At 41.6% G+C, this 21,838-nt stretch overlaps 1 protein-coding gene across 1 annotated transcript; it reads right to left on the bottom strand.

The window, feature by feature from the left end:
* Positions 1-11,048: 11,048 nt before the first annotated feature.
* LOC140653716 (carbohydrate sulfotransferase 9-like) lies at positions 11,049-16,323 on the bottom strand. Its single transcript, XM_072866100.1, has 3 exons — positions 16,218-16,323; positions 12,384-12,531; positions 11,049-11,926 (listed from the first exon to the last, which is right to left on the bottom strand). Exons 2-3 carry the CDS (start codon positions 12,475-12,477, stop codon positions 11,076-11,078), a joined length of 945 nt encoding a protein of 314 aa, XP_072722201.1. The 5' UTR covers positions 12,478-12,531; positions 16,218-16,323; the 3' UTR covers positions 11,049-11,075.
* Positions 16,324-21,838: the final 5,515 nt, after the last annotated feature.

The following is a 21,838-nucleotide window of genomic DNA, read 5'->3' as shown; positions in this document are numbered from 1 at the left end:
TAATGTGTATGAAGTTTTAGTTACCTTTTTTCGTCTTATTTTGAAAGTAAAGCAGGTAGTAGGCTGAATGGAAATTAATCTCTGGTTTTTGCATTAAAGAAATATTAATTCTTACTTTCTGCTGAAGTAAATCAATAATGGGGACCGTGAGAAGGTCTACTTTCCCCAGGGCCACGGATCTGTCTTTTTCATTTGTTATTTTTCTCAAATCAGACTATAAATTGCTCTGTCTTCTCCTTCAGCCTAGTGGATAAATTCTGAGATTTCCTACACCATTGTTCTGATGGGTTTCTTCAACTCTGTACATGAACAAACTACCCAGGACCCTGCTGCAAAACTTAATGCTGCCATATCCGTGTGCTGAGCTAATATCTGGTACTTGTCTTTGGTGTTTCACCATTGCTAAGAGCACAAAGAGTTCTCTTCAGTAACTAAACTGGGATTGCAGATCATTATATTGGGTTTCCATCTCTGTTTCTCTTTCCAAGACAGCAGATTCCTGGAAAAAGACACTGAAAGCAAGACAGGATTAAACCATCCATTCTTCCTCATAAGGAACTATATTACTATATTATAAGCTAGGGGTGGTCAATCTTTCAGCAAATTCTTCTGATTCCTCTGACAGAATCAGTGGCTCAGCAACCAACCTCCAACCTCCTGAACTCATGGTGCTTTCCACTGTTTCATCTTTTTGATGGGACTAGTTGCACAATTTGTCCTAATAAACAGTGATAAACAAAATAGCCCTGCAAAAGGAAAAATACTGCATGCTTTTACTGGCATAAAAAACTATTAACATGGTCTTTAACAGCATGGAAAAAAAGCAGCAAAACAAAGAAAAAATGTCAAGGGTATTTTACTCATGCATCCAATACATTATTGCCTTAGGTAAGTATAATTTTGCAAGGCTGCATGATGACCAGACAGGAAGCAAAGAAAACCACGTCCTCTTTGAAATTCCTAGGAGAAGACCTTTGCTTCCCCAGTGGGGTTGTTACCTACCTGAAGAACTACTCCGGTTTTAGCTTGGGTTTTTTCTTGGGTTTTTTTGTTTGTTTGTTTTTTTAAAGTTGGCAAGGGTCACTATTAATTAGTTATGAGGTTTACTAACTAGAACCTAATGTTTTTGTGTTTTTTTCTGTATATCAGTTGGGAGGAATAATGAATCCTATTTCTCTTACAATGTTATCAAAGTAATTGCCAAAGAGTTTGAGAAATTGCCTCATGAGGACATAAGCACCTTCAGAAATGGAAACACTGGGCTGAGATGATACAGGGAGACTGATATGAAGTGTGTAGGGGTTTGTTTGCTGGATTTCATTTTCATTCTAGGAACTGCATTTCCCTCACAGGCAGTTTTTGGTCATTTTTTTCATGAAAACCTTTACCCTTTGATACAGACGCATATTGGAAAACAATGTTATCTGCAGATTTCATCGTGTAAATACAACAGCAGAATTTTGGCTGAGATTAATACCAGAGGTATTGAGCTGCACTTTACACAGAAAATGCCTAATGGCAGATTAGATGTTCATACATAACCATATACCACACCCTGTTTTTCAGCTTGTTGCATGAAGATCAAACTCATAAAGAGATATTCAAAGAGGGTGAATGGATAAATGTCTCCCTGAAACAATGACAGAGATGCATCAAAGCACACAAAAGAAAATGCCTTTTCAAATGTAGGCAACTGAAAATTAACTGTCTTCATTTTTATATAACATTGAACTATAAAGTTCAGTTAGAGCTTAATGAAGGCGCTGATAAATCAACTCCATAATGCCATATTTTCCTGCCCAGTTGCAGGCCAAAAAAAAAAAAGAGACAGTAGGCTTTCACCATGGTAGAAGCTAAGTGCAAGACAGAAACAAGAAGTTCTTGCTGGAGCAGCACAAGGTAATTTCCAGTGTCAGAAGCTGGACAGTCCTCACATCTTAGCAAGTTAGGGAGGAAGGCTTGTGGCAAGCTGATGAACAAACTACTGGGACAAGAAAGCCACTAGTGGCCAAGTTGAAACAGAATTCTTGTTCCAGGAAAAGAGGGAGATAATCAGGGGGAGAGCAGGAGAGAAGCAGAGGGAGAGAAAGAACAGGCATAAGAGTCTTGAGATACAAGACTTCAGGTCAAAAAAAAGACTTGAAACACACCAGCCATCGAATAACTCTCTTCGGGTGGTCCTCTCTTGCCTAGCCCAGGCTGCACCACCAGATGGCCCCATATGACCCTGGATGAACAATTAGTTACTCGCTTCAAAGACACGTGGCATTTAAATCTATCTAATTTCCAAGGGTGCTAGCTGCCAAAAAGAAAAAAAAATCGTCCAAAAGTCTGGCTGTACGAGGCTGGGGAGTTTGAACAGCTCCAGGTTCAAAAGCTTGGATTAGGATCCATGTCTCAAGTCCTGGGATGTTTGGATGCAGTATCATGGTTCAGTCTTAAAAAACTCAAGAGGTGATGCACTAGTACAAGGGTAACATTGAATTCACAGTACAAATGGGAATGTAATATGTGACATCCCTGAGTTCATGCTTTCAATCTATGCAGCATGTGTAAAGTCACAGGATTGCACCTGGCTTTGGGCATCGTGCTTCAGGAGAGGTGGAGACCACCCGGAACTGGAGAGAATTCAAAGGAGAGCAGCAAAGATGAACAAAAGTTCTGTGAAACACAGCCAGTGTGCAAAACCTGAAAAAAAATGGCTTGCTAAGCTGTTTGATGAAGAGCTTTGTCGGCCAGTGGCAGGCAGCAGCTGGCATCATGGGCAGGGCCCCGAGTTACAATTAGGAAGTTCAGCGGGGAGCTAGGACTCTGGTGCCATGAGCCAGCAAATGAGAGGTAACAAATCCTGGAACAGACAGTCTCTTGAGGACCCCTTCAGGTTCATTTTCTAAGATGTCTAGGAGATTTCTTTGCAGGGGAATTAACAATTACACATATCAGTGGAAAAGCACTGAATGCTAATTTCAACACCTGCAGGAATTCCACCAAAAACTTTTCTAGAAAAGGTGAAGCACAGAGTACCTGGCATCCCAGGCCTTTTGACAGGGGTAGGTCAGATGAATGTAAGCTTATTATAGAGCGGAACTTAAAAGACAAGGAGTCCTTGATGAACCAGTGTTTATTGTGATCAGCCCCACTTCAAGGTGCAGCAGTGTTGGGCTGCAGTCCCCAGGCTTCTTGCTCCAAACACTTAATTTCTGGCCCTCACTGGTGTCCCAAAGGTTCTTGCACACTTCAGCAAGAGGATTCAACTCGGACTTCCCAGTTCTCCTCTTCCAGGTGCAAGGTGTTCTGGAGACCTCTGCTAGCTCTTCATTTCTCGAGGAGAGGAAAACACCATCGTTATACTTAGTAGATAAGCACTAGAGGTCAAAAGTGTAGTTCTTCTAATCTGTACTGTTGGAGCCAAGCATTTCATGAATATATTCTCATAGATGCTTGAATTACCGCTGTGGTACTTTGCAGGATCTATATTCTCTCCTGCCTCCGACCACTTGAAACCTCCAGGCTGGACAATCCTGAGCTCACAGCCCTTGAGGCATTCTTGCTGGTCAGTGTGCATAGGATACACCTGTCCCACAGATAAAGGACTGTGATTTTCCCAAAACTCAACAGCCACAGGAACCAAATCCTACTTTTCTTTTCAGACTAGAGCATTAACCCTGCAAGTGAAAAACTTTGATCTAGAGTCCTCTTTAGCTTTAATTCAAATGTGGAAAGCACTCCACGTACATAGCTATAGCATAAGCCATGTTCACTCCTCTGACAGGTTGATGTAATGCTGTGTAAGCATCCAAATCAGCTTGCTACCGCATACTTGTATCAAAAAGTGTTGCCATGCTTTTCAGAGTTCGTGTGTGTCCCGCCCTGGAGGAATGTCCTGTGGAAGTCTCCATAGTCATGCGGGAACATGAAGCACTGCAGTATAGCCCTGTAAAATATTACCAACGACTGAACAGTACATCCCTTCCTTGCTTTCAGATAGAGATGCACACATTGGCTATGCCTTATCCTGAGGGAGAGAGCAGGAAATATTCATTGATGTATTGATTTGTTTATATATTTTACCCTTCAAACACTACAAGATCATTATAATCAATATTGACTCCTTCTCCTTCAATGATAAATTTAAATTGTTAATTGTTACTGCACGGTGTTGTGTGTGTGTCCAAGTTATGGGGCCTTTTAGGTAGGCCTAATTACACCTTTGCCTTACAGTGTGCGGCCCTGAAAGACAGAATAATATTCTAAACTCACAAAATCCCAGGTTTGTTAGAACACAAATTAGGGAAAATATAAAGCAAAGCAAACAGGAATTGCAATACATGGTCTTTACTAAGGCTGTAAGACTTAAATTCATATAAAGAATTTATAGAACAGTTTACATATGAAATAAGTAATTAAAACAGCTATTTCGGAGCTAATTTTTGTGTATATTATTACAATTTTAGAGAGACTAAATATTCTCATCAACTCCTAAACCTGCATTTTGCAGAATGTGGAGGCCAGATCTGTTTCAGATACAAAAACCCTAAAACCTGAGTAGAATGAAAAGCCTTGGCAGAGGCCGTTACAAATGCCTGACACGTAGCACACAGTCAGCTGCCAGCGGTGAGACAGGGTACTCCCGAGAGTCCCACGGCATGTAAACCACAGCAACAGGAACTTAGGGAACAAATCAAATTCTGACACAGTATACAGCTAAGTGGGTGTCTGGCTCTGCACAGCAACAAAGAATATTACTACAAATAAAAGCATCATTGTGACCCTTGTTTAAAATTACAAAACCCAAAGGGCTCTCTCTACCTGTAGCAATAGTTGCTGTGCAGCAAGACCCCAAAAAAGCCAAACCCATAATCTCAGCCTTCCAGATAGGAATCTAATAAATAAAAGACCAAAAAATGTACGATTCAGTTACTGAATACCAAAAATCTTCAGGATAATAATTTGTTTATATTAATTTGATTGATTTCCCCCCATCTTTGTTTCCTACCTATGCTGTCTTTCTGGAACAGGATGGACCTAGAATCAATTGTTTAATGTTCAGATGCCAGGTGGATTCTCTCCCAACTTCACCACTCTACTTTTCCATGCTTATCAAAAGCTAAAAGTCTCAAGGGGCTCCTTTACCATGTAGGCACCCCTGGGGACAAGTCTTAACAAAGCTCTGGGGGTAAACAAAATTTAACCCTGCAGAGAATGATGGCCCCTCATGAGAGAGGGTTTCCTGTCTCTTTTGGTTTATAATTAACAGCGGCCTCTGAGACTTGATGTCAATGATCCCAAAATTAGCTTTCTCCCTTACCCACTAAACCTATCTGAATGGAAGATGAGTTTATTTTTAGGGGGGGAAATGCCTTCAAAACGGCCTTCATTTTATATTCACATCTCACCCTGTAGTAATATCTCACTTGCGGAGCAGGTGCTTGAACAACTTTCTCACACAAAAAGCCTCCTTACAATAGTTGCAATACATCCAGCAGCATGAACCTGGCAACAACCTGTGCCTGAATAAGTCAGCATCTGCAGCACCTGTTTGGTGGCCCCTAACTGTGGACTCAGCAGGAGTCCATACATGCAGTTCAGGTGAATACTGAGCAGGGATCTGGGAAAAAAGGGGGGGACAATGCAATCAAGTGAGGTGGGAGTCGGGATATTAGTCATAGATTTGTAGGTAAAAAGCTTTCCCCATACTTCTGCTAAATCATAGAAATATAAACTAAATATATGCCTAGCTAGCTTTGGGTACTCGTGCAAAGTTCTGCTCTGAGCTCCAGTAATGGCTGAACTGTTGTACCTTTGGTGGGACACCACGAATGATGTATAATCTCATTAACAATGTCTCTACAGGGTGGGATGATGAGACTTTTTGAGAAAGCCCTTTCATCTTGCTAAGCTTTGGTACATCTCCAGAAGAAGCTACAAGAAGGATCCTGGAGGTATAAAGAAAGTGTTCTAGTAGTTGTGAGCAAAGGTGAGGCATACATGGGTAGTGCTGAAAGGGTGTTGAGCCGGTTCCTTCTCACAGACCTGATCCTGTGATGTATCACTCATTTTTGATCTGTTGATTCATTGGAATTTTAGTCTCAGTATACTGACTGAGATTTATGATCATCTGATCTTTTTCTTTAAAAATAGTTCTTACTAGAAGCGGCATTGTAACTGCACACCTGTGTACATTCAATACCCGGTCGAAACTTCCAAGAGGACTTCCTGAAATTTCAGACACTTCTATCAGGTAAATTCTCTGCCTGTTTTGATTTTATTTGGTTTATATTATTTATGTAAGTTACATAATTTAATAACTTTCTGTTTTATACTAAAGCATGACCTAGCATATAATGCTGGAGGGGAGGGAGATAAGAAGTGCTGTGACAGGGAGAAATCACAGACCATTGCTGTCTTTTCCTTTTCTTGTTTCCTTTTTCCTTTTCCTTTTCTTGTTCTACCTCTATGACAGACAAGCCAAGAAAACTGGAGACTGTAGAGCTACAAGCTCTTGATGCTTGTCTGAATGCAGAAAAGTCTGAATGCAGAAACAGAATCACCTTCTAGCTGTGAGCCATGAGGGCTGCAGTTTGTTCGATGCCCAATGACTTGCACGGGTGGTGTTTCCTCTTCTTTCCCTTGGTCAGAGGACACTTCTGCGGAGCAGCAAACTCTCAAAGTTTCATTGCTCACCCTTTTCTTCTGTGGACACCTTTTATTCTGTTCACAGCTGTCCTGCTTTGGGAAGTTCTCTGAACAAGAAACCACTAATCACAGTTTACCTGTTAAGACTCACATTCAAAACTGTATGAAAAATTAGGACTCCTTACAGGCAGAATCATCACTTTTAAGTGGAGGAAACGTCTGCTTCAAGGAACAACTAGTGACATGGTCTTCATTGCTGACATACACTGATCAACTATCAGATCTGTTATACTTTCACGAAGAAAGTGTGATGTCTGTGGATACATATCCTGAAAGGATGTGTGTGTGGATATCCATGAGAATGGGAAAATTCTCTCTTATTTCCTCACTGCTGATAGACGGATTTGTGGGAAAGCTGCAAGCTTGACTTTGGAAGATTTTTTTGTTTCTCTTCCTTTCCCCGCTTAGCTCCATCTTTTCTCCAAACTGGAATACTCATTAGTATTTGCTAATTCTTTCAATTCTTTAAAAGACCTGTGAAACAGCTTTATATTAATGTACCAAAGCAGAGCCAAATGGCTTTGTATTTATTGTCTAATAGTGTGTGGCCTATGTTATGATTTGATGGAACAGCTCCGAGTCTTTTTTTTTTTAAACAGATGTTATTGAGAAGCATGAACAAATACATTAACATGTTGACTCACTACAGTTTATTACGGTAACTAGAAATGAAACATAGCAATGATCATGTCATAGGCATATAACAATAAATCAGAAGATTAATTATGGCAACGCCTACCCCTTCTAACCCACCCTGGAGCCTGAGCCCTGAGTCACACCATGCCATGCCACCTCTGCCCCTGCTCCAAACTGCAAGCACCCACTTTCCTCCTAGGAAAACATCACCTAGAGTTAGCACCCAAAGGAAAGAAGCTCCACTGGTGGTTCTTCTCCAGGCAAAGGCAGGTGGGAGGCCAGCTCAGCTTAGAGGCTTTGTTCTGGACAGTACACTTGTAGGGAAGACAGTACAGGAAATCTCTCTCCCAGGCCATGAAGAAACATTCATCTTATCATTTTCATTATAAAGTTTACAGGCGTCTTTCAGTTTTTGTGGGCTGACTAGGACAAAGTCCATAGCCTTCATCAACTTTTATTACAATATCAGTAATGAAATAACAGTAAGCCCTTTCATTGGTGAATTTACAATGCTGTTCAGTGGAATGAGCCTTGGGGTTCACTTGGGGAATAAACAAGGCAATACAGTTTATGGGCAATGGTCAGTCGCTCACACGTTAGGAAATACGTTAGGATCAGAGTTTTCTGCAAGCATTGCCACTTGACAGCTATCGCTAAAACATACAGCCAACTCAATGCAAGTACTAAAGACCTTGCATTTTTCTCCTGCAGACCCATTTTTTGAGCTCAGCCCAAACTTCCACGCCCATCTTTGCAAGCTGTGAAAGCTTTTTACAACATATAGCAAGTCGCCATTGTTTTCATTAACTCTTGAAACATATTCCAGAGCTCTTAACCTACTCCTGCACCACTACACAGCAGCTCCTGGGGGGGGGCTGTGGGTGTTAGGGAGTATTCTCAAGCTCACAGAAATGGAAAGGCAGTAAATTGGGTTGATTATTAAAAGATGCCTGCAGGGGAATGTTACAAGATCCTTTATAAGGTAATGTCCATTTTTTCTATTTTCCAACAGACATCAAACCATTGTTCTCATTTTGTTAGTGTTGGTAATGCACAATTTATACCATTCTTGTATGACACGGTTTCCTAAAACCGTTGTTATATGTGCACACATGCACACACATGTCCTCTGCAGTTTTTTGTGCTGAGACCCACACCAGCTAAACAGCATTACAGCAGCCAGTGGTTCCAGGTGATGTGCTACTTACAGTTTGCTATAGGCAAATGTCAAATCTGAAAGTCCGTCATGAATAGTTACAGAGATTTTTCTGCATCAATAGATAGTGTCTGCCTTCTGTTACTGACTAGTCCTTGTGATGAATGAATTAGCCATCCATTTTCTGTCACCACTGTAGGAAGAATATGTGATCCTGTGTAAAAAAGGAAGTAAGAATAGAAAGCCACTCACATCTAACAGCAAGAAACTGGAGGAGAGTGTTAACACTAGAGTGCTGATAGCAAAGACACCTATCAAACTCTGCCAGTATAATTTCTTCAGAGTTTTCCTAGGCTGGCTGATGGTGCCAGAAAATTAAAGTATCTTTGCTGAAGCTTATAGCTCTGGAGGGATCTATCATGTAGAAGCAAGTTATGAAGCAAATCTTATTCCCCTCTTCCTCTGCATGGTCTGGCAAAGAAAGTAGGAGAAGCACATAGCTGGAGATGGCTCTGATTCAGGAAAGAGCCAGAGAGAGAGACTGCATCCCTCTGCATAGCCTTAACTTTGATGGGAGTAATTTCCAGCTTCCTCTGCCTCAGCACAATTAAAAAGTAAAAAAAATCCACATGAACTACAGGTTGCCAGGGCGGCATGAGGAATCCAGTGTCGGGGGATAGTAGGACTGTGGGGACACCAAATATGGTGGTGGTGAGGGTAAGATCCAGAACCATGAATCACTCTGCATAAAATCACAAGCTATTTTTAAAAAAAAAAAGTTTTGCTGTTCTTGCTTGGTCTTCTCACGTTGGAACTCTTCCTGTGCCAAAGCTGCCCCGTTTATGGAATAGTCAGCCATGCAAGAGATGCCAGATGTACTGAATGGTAGTCCTGGCTTTGTGTACCATCTGCCGTCAAGGAGGGACGCAGAGACCTTCTTTGTCTGCCTCCTCCTGTCACCATGGTCTCATCAGTGTCTCCACGTGATATCCAATATATGACTGCATCTTCCCTCTGGGGTAGACCACCCTTGCATCCCACTCCCTGCACTGGGAGCTCTCTTCACAACCCTCACGACTCAAATCCTATTGAACCCATTTTTCCTAGTCCCCTTTTCCCTCTCCCTTGGCCATGCTGCTGGCAGTAATTGCTATACAGATTGGTGGCTGCAGTGTGATTAAGTTATTTTGTCTCTGTCCTTTTCTATGACATGAGAAGCTGTGAGCCAGCTTTGGATCCAAGACTAGCCTGCCAGCCTTTGTACATTTGCAGGTACAGCTGATAGGGACTAAGTGCATTTGAGACATTTTCAAGTTAGCTCCTGAGAGACTGACATCCCCAAAAGGTGGTGCTAATGCTCATGATTAATTTCTAAAACATGCTGCAATTAATATGGTCACAAATTAATTTTCCATATGACTAGGCAATAGATTTTTAAAAAAATAGGTCAAGTCTTGTACTTACTCTAGTAGCAGTTATAGAACCCTCAGTGATCTAAACCCAAAGGCACCTAGGAATCCAAGAAGTGGGTAATGGTTTGAGTTGCTTCTCCCACATGCTTCATTGCTCCCCTCACCATTAATTATACAATTTATTTGCACTCAGTCTCCTGTGAGTTGAGAAAGCAACAGGTAGAACAAATGTATTATATGAGGATACCCAGCTCCACCTAAGTGCCATGGCTCAGGTAAATCCTAAGGGCTCATGGACTCCAGCAGGCACAAATGGGGAAAGCCCAAACATTGTCCCCTCTTCTGCTGACTGGCCAGAATAGATGAGAGTCACCTTTCCACTGAGATTTTAGATCCTGCACCACCCTGGTTCTACAGTTTAGAAGGTACCTCTAACTACTTCTCTAAAAAAATATACATTTTTCAGACCTTCCCTCTTACATCAGACCATAATGCCCACAAAGGTGGTGAAAAGAGTTTGCAAAGTCACCATGAACACCAGACCTGCTCATCAGAAGATTCTGAAGAGATATAAGGGAAACCCTGGCTAGATTGCTGCCAACTATACTGCTTGAGGGATGAGGCTGATGGGCTGTGGTGAGAGCACTGCCAGAGGGGAATATAATCAGGCATTAAGTTCTGTGTAATGCAGCTTCAAGCATCTGAAGTTATTTGCTCCTTTCCTACAGGATTCATGATTGAGGCTCTTGCAGACAGAGAGCCGTTTGCCTCTAAAGCAGATTATTTATTGCTTCATATTTCTTTTTCTAATAAAAAATTAAAATCATTTATATAAAGAAATGGTGTTCTAAAAATATTCATTGTGAAAAAGAACATTCTTCATCCTTCCCCTATCTCTTACCAACAGACCAAAATCTATCATTTATAAGCAGTCTTTAAGAAACAAACATATGCCATTAATGATCAACAGGAAGACAATAATTTCATATAGGTAAATTACTGTACAGTACCACAGATCATGGCAGGGATTTGTTATAAGAGTGCTTAGGATGATAAACCATGTCTGCAAACACCAGTAAAATCTCAGCAGCAGTCACCAACCCACCTATCAAGCACCTGTGAGGACAAGTTCATCCCATTTTGTACAAAGGAAACTGGTTTTTGTTTAACCTACATTAGTCATTCAGGGAAAAATAATCCTCATATTTCATAGTATAGTTGAACAAGAAAAAATCCATTTGATACAATTTTTTTATCTTCTCAATTTGTTCTGAGTTCAGTTGTCTGAGATACTCCAAGGTGATATCACCATTAGTTCGTTTCTCTGAGCCATACCTCTTCAAGCTGGGGTAGTGCAGGCTCTCTGGTGCTCCAATGACCTTCAGAACATGCTCAGAATCTGACCCAAGAGTTTCATACTTACCCAGAATATCATAGTGAATGTTGCAAGGATCACAGAGCAGAAACATTGGCTTCCAGTGAATGTCAAGAGTATTTGGTGGTTTTGCTATAATGAAGTTGACAAACTCCTGGAAACTCACTTTTTCAGAAGAATTTTTGTTTTTCCTGAACATTGTCCTAATCTCATTAGCAACAGTGATACTGTAGAATGGCTCAGAGTGCAGAAGTTTGTCTCTGTAAGCTGAAACCAGCCGTTCCAAGGGATGTCTGGTGAACATCACTTTGGTGTAATTGTTCAGAAATTCCTTTTGTACGGCAGGAGGGTAAGCCACCAGCTTTTTGATCAGCGAGGTCTGGTGGATGTGGTCATGCTCAATTTCAGAAGCTTCCGCATTCAAGTCTGCTTGGAGAAGAAAAATAGTCCTCTTCCAATTGGAGCAGCCTACCTTGGGCACCTCACAGTAAATAAATTTATGTTTGTGCTCCACAAAGAGCTGGTTTGCAACATGAGAACCCGATTTGCTTCTTAAATTAAGAAGGTTGTTCTTCAGGCAGACAGAAGCCAGGGTGTTTTTGCGATCATTTTGAATTGCCAGCCAATCTTCAGTGGGATCAGGAAAAGCACCTGCAACCAAGGAAGAAACTTAAACTATTAGTGTGAAATAGACTTATCTAAGTCTCTTTCTTTGTGACAACCATGGCACTCAATCTATCTCCCTGCATACAAAAACTAATGAAGATGCTAAAATAAATTTTTTGTTTACTGTCACCGGACTCCACTATGGCAAACGTGCAATAAACTACTCTGCTTAGTGAAAAGTTTGTTAAAATGAAAACTTTCAACATGTTAGCAATATTACTCTAAGCAAGACCGATGTTCTAACACTTCTAACGTCAACTGGTTTTTGTCATGCTCTTCCTCTCATACATTGCTAAGATAGCTATCACAGTGACAGGGCCTTGGAAATTTTCATAGTGTTGTTTATCATTTAGGCTCCATAGTTACTTTCTAACACATTTGGGAAAGGTGTCTCTGGTTCTAGAAAACATTAAGTCTTTCTGTTGGTAAATTCTTTACTCACCTGTTAGGTTTTTTTGTCTCGTACAGAAAAACCCCAAAAGAAATACCCCAAAAATAACATTTGGGAGAAGGAAAACTAACATTTTCTGGTTCATATTATTTTCACAGGAAGGAGGGTGACGTGATCTCTAAAGTGGAAATCTGCCTTTCTGTCAACAAGGAAAGATAATACAAGTTAGATTTTGCATGACTGATATAACAAAGATAACATGGTATTCTCTTACAGAATTTATGATAGCAGAAAGGCGTTTCAAGCCCTATAAAAACAGGCTTTGCTAATATGCAAAAATTATCCTATGAAAAAGACTCACCACAATTATACTGTTAAACTGAACAGACAAACAATAGGACCATTTCAAAGTATTACAAAATTCCCCCCTTTCTCAGAACAATGAACTGTGTATGAGAAAATATTCATAGACTCGTAGAATAGAATCATAGAACGCTTTGGATTGGAAGGGGCCTTTACAGGTCACCTAGTCCAACCCCCCTGCAATGAACAGGGACATCTTTAACTAGATCAGGTTGCTCAGAGACCCATCCAACCTGACCTTGAATGTTTCCACAGATGAGGCCTCCACTACCTCTCTGGGCAACCTGTTCCAGTGCCTCACCACCCACATTGTAAAAAATTTATTTCTTAAATCCAGTCTAAATCTGCCCTCCCTTAGTTTAAAACCATTGCTCCTTGTCCTGTCACAACAGGCCTTGCTAAAAAGTCTGTCCCCGTCTTTCCTATAGGCCCCCTTTAAGTACTGGAAGGCTGCAATAATGTCTGCCCAGAGCCTTCTCTTCTCCAGGCTGAACAACCCCAACTCTCTCAGCCTGTCCTTGTAGGAGAGGTGCTCCAGCCCTTGGATCACTTTCGTGGCCCTCCCCTGGACCCACTCCAACAGCTCCATGTCCTTCTTGTGCTGAGGGCTCCAGAGCTGGATGCAGTACTCCAGGTGAGGTCTCACCAGAGCAGAGTAGAGGGGCAGAACCACCTCCCTCGACTGCTGGCCACGCTTCTTTTGATGCAGCCCAGGATACGGTTGGCTTTCTGGGCTGTGAGCACACATTGTCGGCTCATGTCCAGCTTTTCATCATCAGTACCCCCAAGTCCTTCTTGGCAGGGCTGCTCTCAATCACATCATCCCCCAGCCTGTATTGAAACTGGGGATATTCCTCCCTTCTCATTTAAAGCTGGTGTTCCTGCCAGGCAAACTCATCTATCCCTTCACATTGTGTAACAATAACCTCATTTAGGATTACAGAGATGTATTTTTTTTTAAATAGTCTTAGTTGTTGGAGTCTGGTTGTACAAAGTTTTCTGTAACCTACAACAATCTGCAAGCCTACAATCCATTTAGGATGAGATTCTTCCCATCTCTTGCCCTGAAACTTTCCCCTTTGGACAAATAAATCAATATTCGGTGCAGGAGAAACTCTTCCACATTCCAGCAGAGAATCCTAACTACTAACAATAGATTAGTTCTCCCATTCTCTTTCTCCCAAAGACAATGCAATGTATATATGTTTGCTGCCATTGCTGCTGCAGCATAAGAGCCCCCAAATGGTTCACTATGGCAGGAAGCATATAGAAGCAGCAGAGGAAACAACAGAAAAGGAGATGTTCCATGTTCACAGATAAAAGGAGAGAAGGCCAATGCAGTCCAACAATCAATGTGTTCCCTCTCCTGTGCTCGCTGACTCTGTCCCTTTGCACTTCCTGGAGAGAGAGCGCGCTCAGTCCTCTGTGCAATCTTACTGTGTTGCCCCCATTAGAAAGCTCTTCATCAGCATGCTTTTCATCAGTTTTTATTTGAAGTAGCAAAATTAAGTGCAAAACCATAACTACTGGCAAACATGACATTCTATTTCTGTCCCATAAAGTCTGCACCATTGAAAAAGTCAAGCAACACTGTCTTCCTTTTCTGCTTTTCGATTTTTCACCCTGAACCTGCTGGCAATAAAAACATCTTCGCCTGGATTTCTTGAGGATGTAACTTCAACTTTTTTTTGTTTTGTTTTTACAAAGATACAACAGGACCACTCTGGAAGTTATTTGTGGTGCTCCCTGGCCCCCAGTGTGGAGGTACATAAAACCCAGCTGCCATAATGGAAACTGGTTTCCTATGTGTTTTAAGACAGCAGTAGAGGCAGCACTAGTTAAATTGCTGAAAATGTAGTTGCACACAAGGCTTCCTTCTTTCAGGGCTGACAGGTGATTATTATATCACACATCTTTACCAGAATATCTTCAAATTCATACAGTTAACAGCATTACTAATTATTAAATCTCTTTTAGCGTAGGCATGACCTGAGAAATGGAGAGGGATGCCTGTTCGCTATCTCTGACCTGTAAACATCATTATGAACAAATCTGCAGTCACATATATTCACAATTTACTTGTGTTTACATTAAACAGTTACAATACTTATTCGAGTGAAGGCAGTATTTTTACACACAATGGCATTTAGCCAGTACTTTTGCATTTTCTTGGCTGCATAAGACCATTATAAAGGCTACAAGAAAAAATATGGGTTGATCTTTGGCCTTTAACGTTTTCTTCACTGCATGTCAATTCTCCTTTCACTGTGCAATCTATTGACTTCTAATGCATCAAAGGCTGTTTTCAAGGCCAGCTGAAGTCAGTCAGATTGTTCATTGATCTCATGAGGTCCAAGATTGAGTGATCTCTTTTTATTCTTTTTCAGAAGTGGTTTGAAGACACAATTTCACACTGTGTAGAAATTAAAATAAATATGACACTAAATAATTCTGTACAGGGACTCCTTGTTAGAGTATGCTTAGGAGAAAGAGGTTGGGCTTCATTTACCTCAAATGCTGTCACCTCAGGGTAGTTATCATACCTGTCTCAGGAATCAGAAGATGAATGTCCTGGCTTCGGCTGGGATAGAGGTTTTTTTTGTTTGTTTTCCTAGTAGCTGGTATAGTGCTGTTTGATTTAGGATGAGAATAGTGTTGATAACACACTGATGTTTTAATTGTTGCTAAGTAGTGCTTACACTAGTCAAGGGCTTTTCGGCTTCTCATGCCCTGCCAGTGAGAAGCTGGGAGGGAGCACAGCCAGGACAGCTGACCCAAACTGGCCAAAGGGCTATTCCATACCATATGACATCATGCTCAGTATAGAGACTGGGGGGGAGCTGGCCAGGGGGCAGTGATCGCTGCTCGGGAACTGGCTGGGCATCGGTCAGCGGGTGGTGAGCAATTGCATAGTGCATCACTTATTTTGTATATTATTATTATTATTATTATCCCTTCCTTTTCTATTAAACTGTCTTTATCTCAACCCACAAATTTTACTTTTTTTCCCCCTTTTCACCCCCCCCTTTACTTTTTTCCCACTGCGGGGCGGGGGGAGTGAGCGAACAGCTGTGTGGTGTTTAGCTGCCTGCTGGGTTAAATCACAACAGTGAACTAGATTAATTTACCCTATTTAGATACTTGTATCGTATATATTTGTTAATTAAATTACTCGTACAGAATATAAGTTCTGCCATAAGACACATTTCATGCTGAAACACGTCAATGAGTCACAAGGGGGAAATGGAAGAGACTTGCCTCCTTGAGGGAAATAAGGTGTTTATACGCTAGTCAAACACAGGAGACAACACCTCTTCTAAAACATTTGCATATTTGTGGAAGCAAAAGAATCCTTATTTTAATTCAGAAGAACGGTCAGACCATAAGGAGGGATAGAACGAGCTCCAAGGTGACAGATGAAATCTGTCTGGACCCCTTAGAAAACTTCAAAGTGCAAACTGGCTTTAAGAGCTAAAACCGTCCATCAACAAGTGAGGTCAACATGACAATTTGGAGAAATACCTGAAGGTGAAGTCCAAAGGCTTCTTCTGAAGATGTTTTCTGATGGGAGACCCCAATACAGAGTTCTGTGTAATGCAAGGTCTCCAACGATGCAAATCACCTAAGAGCAATCTGAGGAATAGGAGGAAAGAAAATTCTGAGCGCCATTTTGCCAGAAGAGGGACAAGTCTCCTGGAAATGAAAAAGGGGAAAAAAAATCCAAACCAAAAACCACCTCTGTGATACATTCAGTGTCAGTAGATCAGATTAACTTTCTCTTCTATTTCTTCACTTATGTCTTTTCCAGATACTTGTAATTGTGTTGTCTATTTTAGAGGTAATGAATTAATTCTTTTATTTGCATTTCACCTCATCCTACCTTGAATGAAGTGTGATTTAATGTGACTGGGTAACTACAAGGCATTCCTCAGTGAAGGTGTGGTGAGTCTATTAACACAACAACTCGATAATAAATAGTCTAATTCTGCTGTAACCAAAGGGCAGCAGAATAGACTCCCACAAGCAAGGTGGAAAGACAGTACCATAGGACTGAAAAAAAGGCAGAAGTGTCTTCTAGTGAAAAGTAACACAGCAAGGAGTCAGAGATCTAAATGTCTCTTTGGAACTAGCATATCCCCAAAGAGAGGAGAAAATACTAAAAACTAAATATAGGGCATTAATCTGCTTTGTTTTTGTTATTCATAGTTGTGGGGGGTTTGTGGATTTTTTGTTTGTTTTTTATTTTTAATGAAGCGTAAAATCTTCTAGATAACAGCCTCACACTGCACTATTGGTTTTTGCTTGTTCTTCAGATCACATCATTATAGACCAACCAGATGTAGCTATGGCTTAATATTTTAAACTTTGCATGTCTTACTGGAGTCTGCAGATTTCATCAGAAATCATTTTATGACTCTTTCTTGGACGTTGCTAAACAGTAAACCAGGCAGTAAGAGGAATGATCCTCATAGAACCCTTTCTTGCAGAACCCTTTCAGAAGCATTTCTATCAGGTGATGAGATTTTTTGAAGCCTTTCAGTTAACTACTGTTTAATTCCTTCAATGTGTGTCCAGCTGATTTGATGGCTCTCTAGCTTCTTAGCCAAAACATGCTGCAGTATCAAGCTGAATGCTTTAGATAATTCTAAATCCACTATCAATGTTATTACCTTAATCAACCAAACCCAAACAAAAATAGTAAGTCAGTTTGGTGAGATCCATTTCCTATAACATAGTACAACGTTTCTCTGAGAGCAACCAGAGCAATTGCTAAAGCCATGAGTGGTAGCAAATGGGGAACAGATTATTGGATAAAGCAATGCCAATCATCTCATGTGCATGCAAGATGGGAAAAAAGCCTGAAGCCCTCATAAAATGAGAAATACTTATTGAATTCCAACCTTCTTTGCATTACTGATAATTCTACCATCTCCCTCTACTAATCCATTTTTAAGATTCTTTTCTTCCCAATAAACACACTCCTCATAACAAAACCAAAAAAAGTTGTATCATGTTGTTCATATCTTTGTTCCCACATTTTCTGACCATAACATGTTCTTTCCATCCTTCTGTTTCCTTCAAGAAATTTATGACAATTTTCTGCTTTTAATTACTTTCAACATCCCCCTTTTCTATATGCTATACTGGGAATACCTACTTTGCTACCTACCTACTACATACTTGCATATCCCCTGTATGTCAGGCTAGATCATTTGACCCAGTAGAGCTCTCTATCTCAATTATGAGATTGTACTTTTCCAGGGCACTCACAAAATTGTCATATGCCTGAGTTATTGGGTAGTTTTTTCTGTTAAATTGCTTTCTCTTGGTTCATTTGTCTCATACTTGCTTTCCATTTTGTCATACTAGGCCTTCTGCAACCATCCCATATGTCTGTTAGTGGTCTGGACTTTAACTGTTCATACCATATGTAGCTACACCACAATCACGCACACTTATCCAACCACCAACTTTGGTGTTGTAATGAGTTCCTTTTCCCCTGACCAAAACAAGGCCTGACATAGAATCTCTAGTATTCTTTCAATTAGGAAATATTTAGACAGTCCAAAGATGTTTTAATGATAAACTCATGTGAGTACATGCCCTAGCACATCACACTCAGACTGAAGTTCTCCCTCCTGCCATGCAGGTTTATTCCTAGCACAGGCACCGAAGGAGCAGATTGCTTTGCCTTTAACAGATGTCACTGGTACATCGTTCTGTCCTTGAACTGCTAAAACAGTGATTCATAATATAGCATTCCCTAATCCTTCTCCTGGAACTGCTGAACCATTGCAATTGAAAAATCTGCAGTTTTTAAAGAAGTATTAAAAAAATCAGTCTGGAAAAAACAGTATTTTGATACTTTTATAAACGATTAGAAGTCCCATAACTGGAAATGTTGAATAATGTTAAGTCTTTATGTATGGCACCTATTGCCCAAGTACAGAAATACATGTACACACACTCGTGTGTGTGTGTATATATATGTGTATATATTTCTGAACTATATGCATGTGTACATATATATACACACACATACGTGTAGTTCAGAAACACATTAATATCAGTTACACTGGCATATTATTTGCCCCAAGTAAACTAAGTAGGTTGATAAGGATTTAAAGTCTCCTGGTGATAAACTTACAAAGGTGTGTCTCAAGCTAATTTGTTGCAAAGACAGACCTTGGTCACAGCTGAGCATATGAGGTGATCCTCTGCACCCTACTTGATGATAAGTGGAACTTTCCAGATGAAAAGAATGAAATTACAACAATACTTATTTGTGTTCCTGATACATTTGAAGCCAGAAGTAAAAAAAGGTACCAGTAGGGCAGCTCAGTGGAAGGTAGGGAAAATCTCTGGAAACAGATAACATTCTCAGTGGCTGAGCCCCATTCTGTACTTAAGCCCAGTTAATCCCTTCAAAAAGACAACTGCAAATACATACATACTGATATCTACATGGGTACATAGAAGGTGAGGAGGGGATGACGTGTAGAAACCCCCCAGGAACAGCCAGAATAAAAAACGAACAGGAAAAACAAGCTTTGCTGGACTCAGTTCTGAGTGTGCTGTTCTAACAGAGTGAATTGTGCCTTTAGAAGCAAGACCTTTGCTCACCTAAATCTGCAGCCCCCTTGTTCCTGTACAACTCACTATGGATGGACAGGAGGGAAGGAGACCCCAGAAACTGGAGTCTCAGCAGGCAGGCTGGCCTGCTCCATTAAGTGGAAAATCATCAGTGGATTAGAAACCTCCAGCAGGCTGCAGACAGCCAAGGGCCAGAAGAACCATCTGATCTGGGTCATTTTGCCAACAAGAGCCAGGGTCTGACATCATCTCACTTGCAGCAGCAAGGGCTGAAAGGTGTTATGTGAGAATGAGTACAAGCTCAGTAGGGAGACAACATATGAGCTAGACTGCAGGCTACTGAGGAAGAGGCTGACAGGGGTGTCCTACAGAATAGCACACTTCACAGCAGCGAGGTGGGTACAAAGTCACAATTTCCAACACAGGCACAAGCTAAAACTCTTGTCCCCAACCAGATTTCTTTCTGATCTCAGCAACTGCAGTGCTACCTTCCTCACTGCCATCATTAAACTGCTTGTTATTCTCATTACATCACCTTCTTATGCCTGCCTTTTAGCTTCTCCTTCTCTATTTCATCCCATGTTATCTCCCTGTCTTGCCTTCCAAGGTTTTTCTTTACCTGTCATTTCTCATGCAGTATTAAAAGCTCAACTTTACTTTGTGATCAGTCATATTGCTAGCCCCTGCTAACAAACAAATAGCTTCTGCTTTCTCCTCTGTTGCCCCCCTTTGTGGAAGAAGTTTCTGAAGCACCTACAGAGCTATTGCATTTTTCACCTAAAATCACTCCGTAAAATCCTCCTTTTCAGGGATGCCAACACCAGTTAGGCTGCCAGTGTGCTAAAACCGTTACCAACCAGCCCACAAAAGAGCAAGCGAAAGGAAGAGCCAATGTGGGGATGAAAAGAACCAAAGTGAGGAGGAAAAAAGAGTACATGGGAAAAGGCAGCACAGAGTCTGACAGAAAAACTCTCAGCAAGGCAGGGAGCAGCAACCTGAGGGAAAGTGGTGGAGCCAGGGCCATGGGAAATAGAAAGGCTGTGTAGCCTGCTCAAAAGATGCTGTGGGAAAGGGAGGCTGAGAAAGGGAGTGGAAGAGATGCAAAGTATAATTCAGTGATGTAAAGATGGAGAAGAACAAATTCAAGGAAATGAGTATAGAAAAGAATACGCAAAACTATCCAATAAATTTCTACAGACTTTTAAAGAGAAATGAAATTAAATGCACTGCAGTCACTCATGCACTGGAACCCGACCTTTACTATGCGATCAAACTTGTCTCTGTTTTCCTTCCTGTAGTTGTAGCCAGAAACGCCACGGGCTTTTGATTTTGTAAGTATGGCCACTTCCCATCCATATTGTCTGGGAGCAGTGAGGGACAGCTCTTCCCTTTGGGATGGGGAGCTGGAGCCAAGTGCAATAACCACATGGCCAGTGTGGCAGGGGCCTCACCAGCCTGGGTCCATCACCACCTCTGAAGAGTGAAGACCTGGAGATGGTGGCCAGGTTCAGCCAAGAGACCAGATCATCAGGCAGAGCCACAGTGACATTAGCTTGTGGGTAAGCCCAGCTCGGCTGGGCCATGGGGAGCTGGAGACCAGCCCTGCTGCAGCATCAACTGATGGCACCGGGGGGCTGACATGGGGTCCTGAGCCGTGGGCAGGGTAGGGGAAGCCCCAGGGGGCTGGGCAGAGACAGTCGGGGGCCCTATTAGTGCTCTCGGGGTCTGACAGATAATATGAGAACAAAGTCCACCCTCTCTGCTTCTCCACCCGGTGGATGAAAAGCTGGACATGAGCTGACAATGTGCACTTGCAGCCCAGAAGGCCAACCGTATCCTGGGCTGCATCAAAATAAGCTTGGCCAGCAGGTTGAGGGAGGTGATTCTGCCCCTCTACTCTGCTCTGCTCTGGTGAGACCTCACCTGGAGTACTGCATCCAGCTCTGGAGCCCTCAGCACAGAGAAGACATGGCCCTGTTGGAGCGGGTCCAGAGGAGGGCCACAAAAATGATCAGAGGGATGGAACACCTCTCCTGTGAGGACAGGGTAAGAGAGCTGGGGTTGTTCAGCCTGGAGAAGAGAAGGCTCTGGGCAGACATTATTGCAGCCTTTCAGTACTTAAAGGGTGCTTATAAGAAAGATGGGGACAAACTTTTTAGCAGGGCCTGTTGCGATAGGACAAGGAGTAATGGTTTTAAACTAAAAGAAGGTAGATTTAGAGTAGATGTAAGGAAGACATTTTTTACAATGAGGGTGGTGAAACGCTGGCACAGGTTGCCCAGAGAGGTGGTAGATGCCCAATCCCTCGTAACATTCAAGGTCAGGTTGGATGGGGCTCTGAGCAACCTGATCTACTTGAAGATGTCCCTGTTCATTGCAGGGGGGTTGGACTAGATGATCTTTAAAGTCCCTTTCAACCCAATCTATTCTATGATTCTATGCTTGGTTACCTGGTAATGGGCTGTGAGGCCTTCTTATCTAAATGCTTAATTCAAAATCCCACACATGTATCAACTGCCATTTAAACCACTGCAAAACCAATCATGGGA

The sequence above is a fragment of the Ciconia boyciana genome, chromosome 6 (genome assembly GCF_034638445.1).
Source record: "Ciconia boyciana chromosome 6, ASM3463844v1, whole genome shotgun sequence".
Taxonomy (NCBI): domain Eukaryota; kingdom Metazoa; phylum Chordata; class Aves; order Ciconiiformes; family Ciconiidae; genus Ciconia; species Ciconia boyciana.
The sequence above is the reverse complement of the archived record's forward strand: the minus strand, read 5'-3'. Positions and strand labels throughout refer to the sequence as shown.

What these genes read in the sequence shown, in the direction of transcription:
- LOC140653716 (XM_072866100.1), bottom strand. Translation starts at nt 12,477, where the DNA reads ATGAACCAGAAAATGTTAGTTTTCCTTCTCCCAAATGTTATTTTTGGG. An exon ending in GAGACAAAAAAACCTAACAG is followed by an intron (nt 11,927 to 12,383) that starts GTGAGTAAAGAA and finishes CCTTGGTTGCAG; the next exon opens with GTGCTTTTCCTGATCCCACT.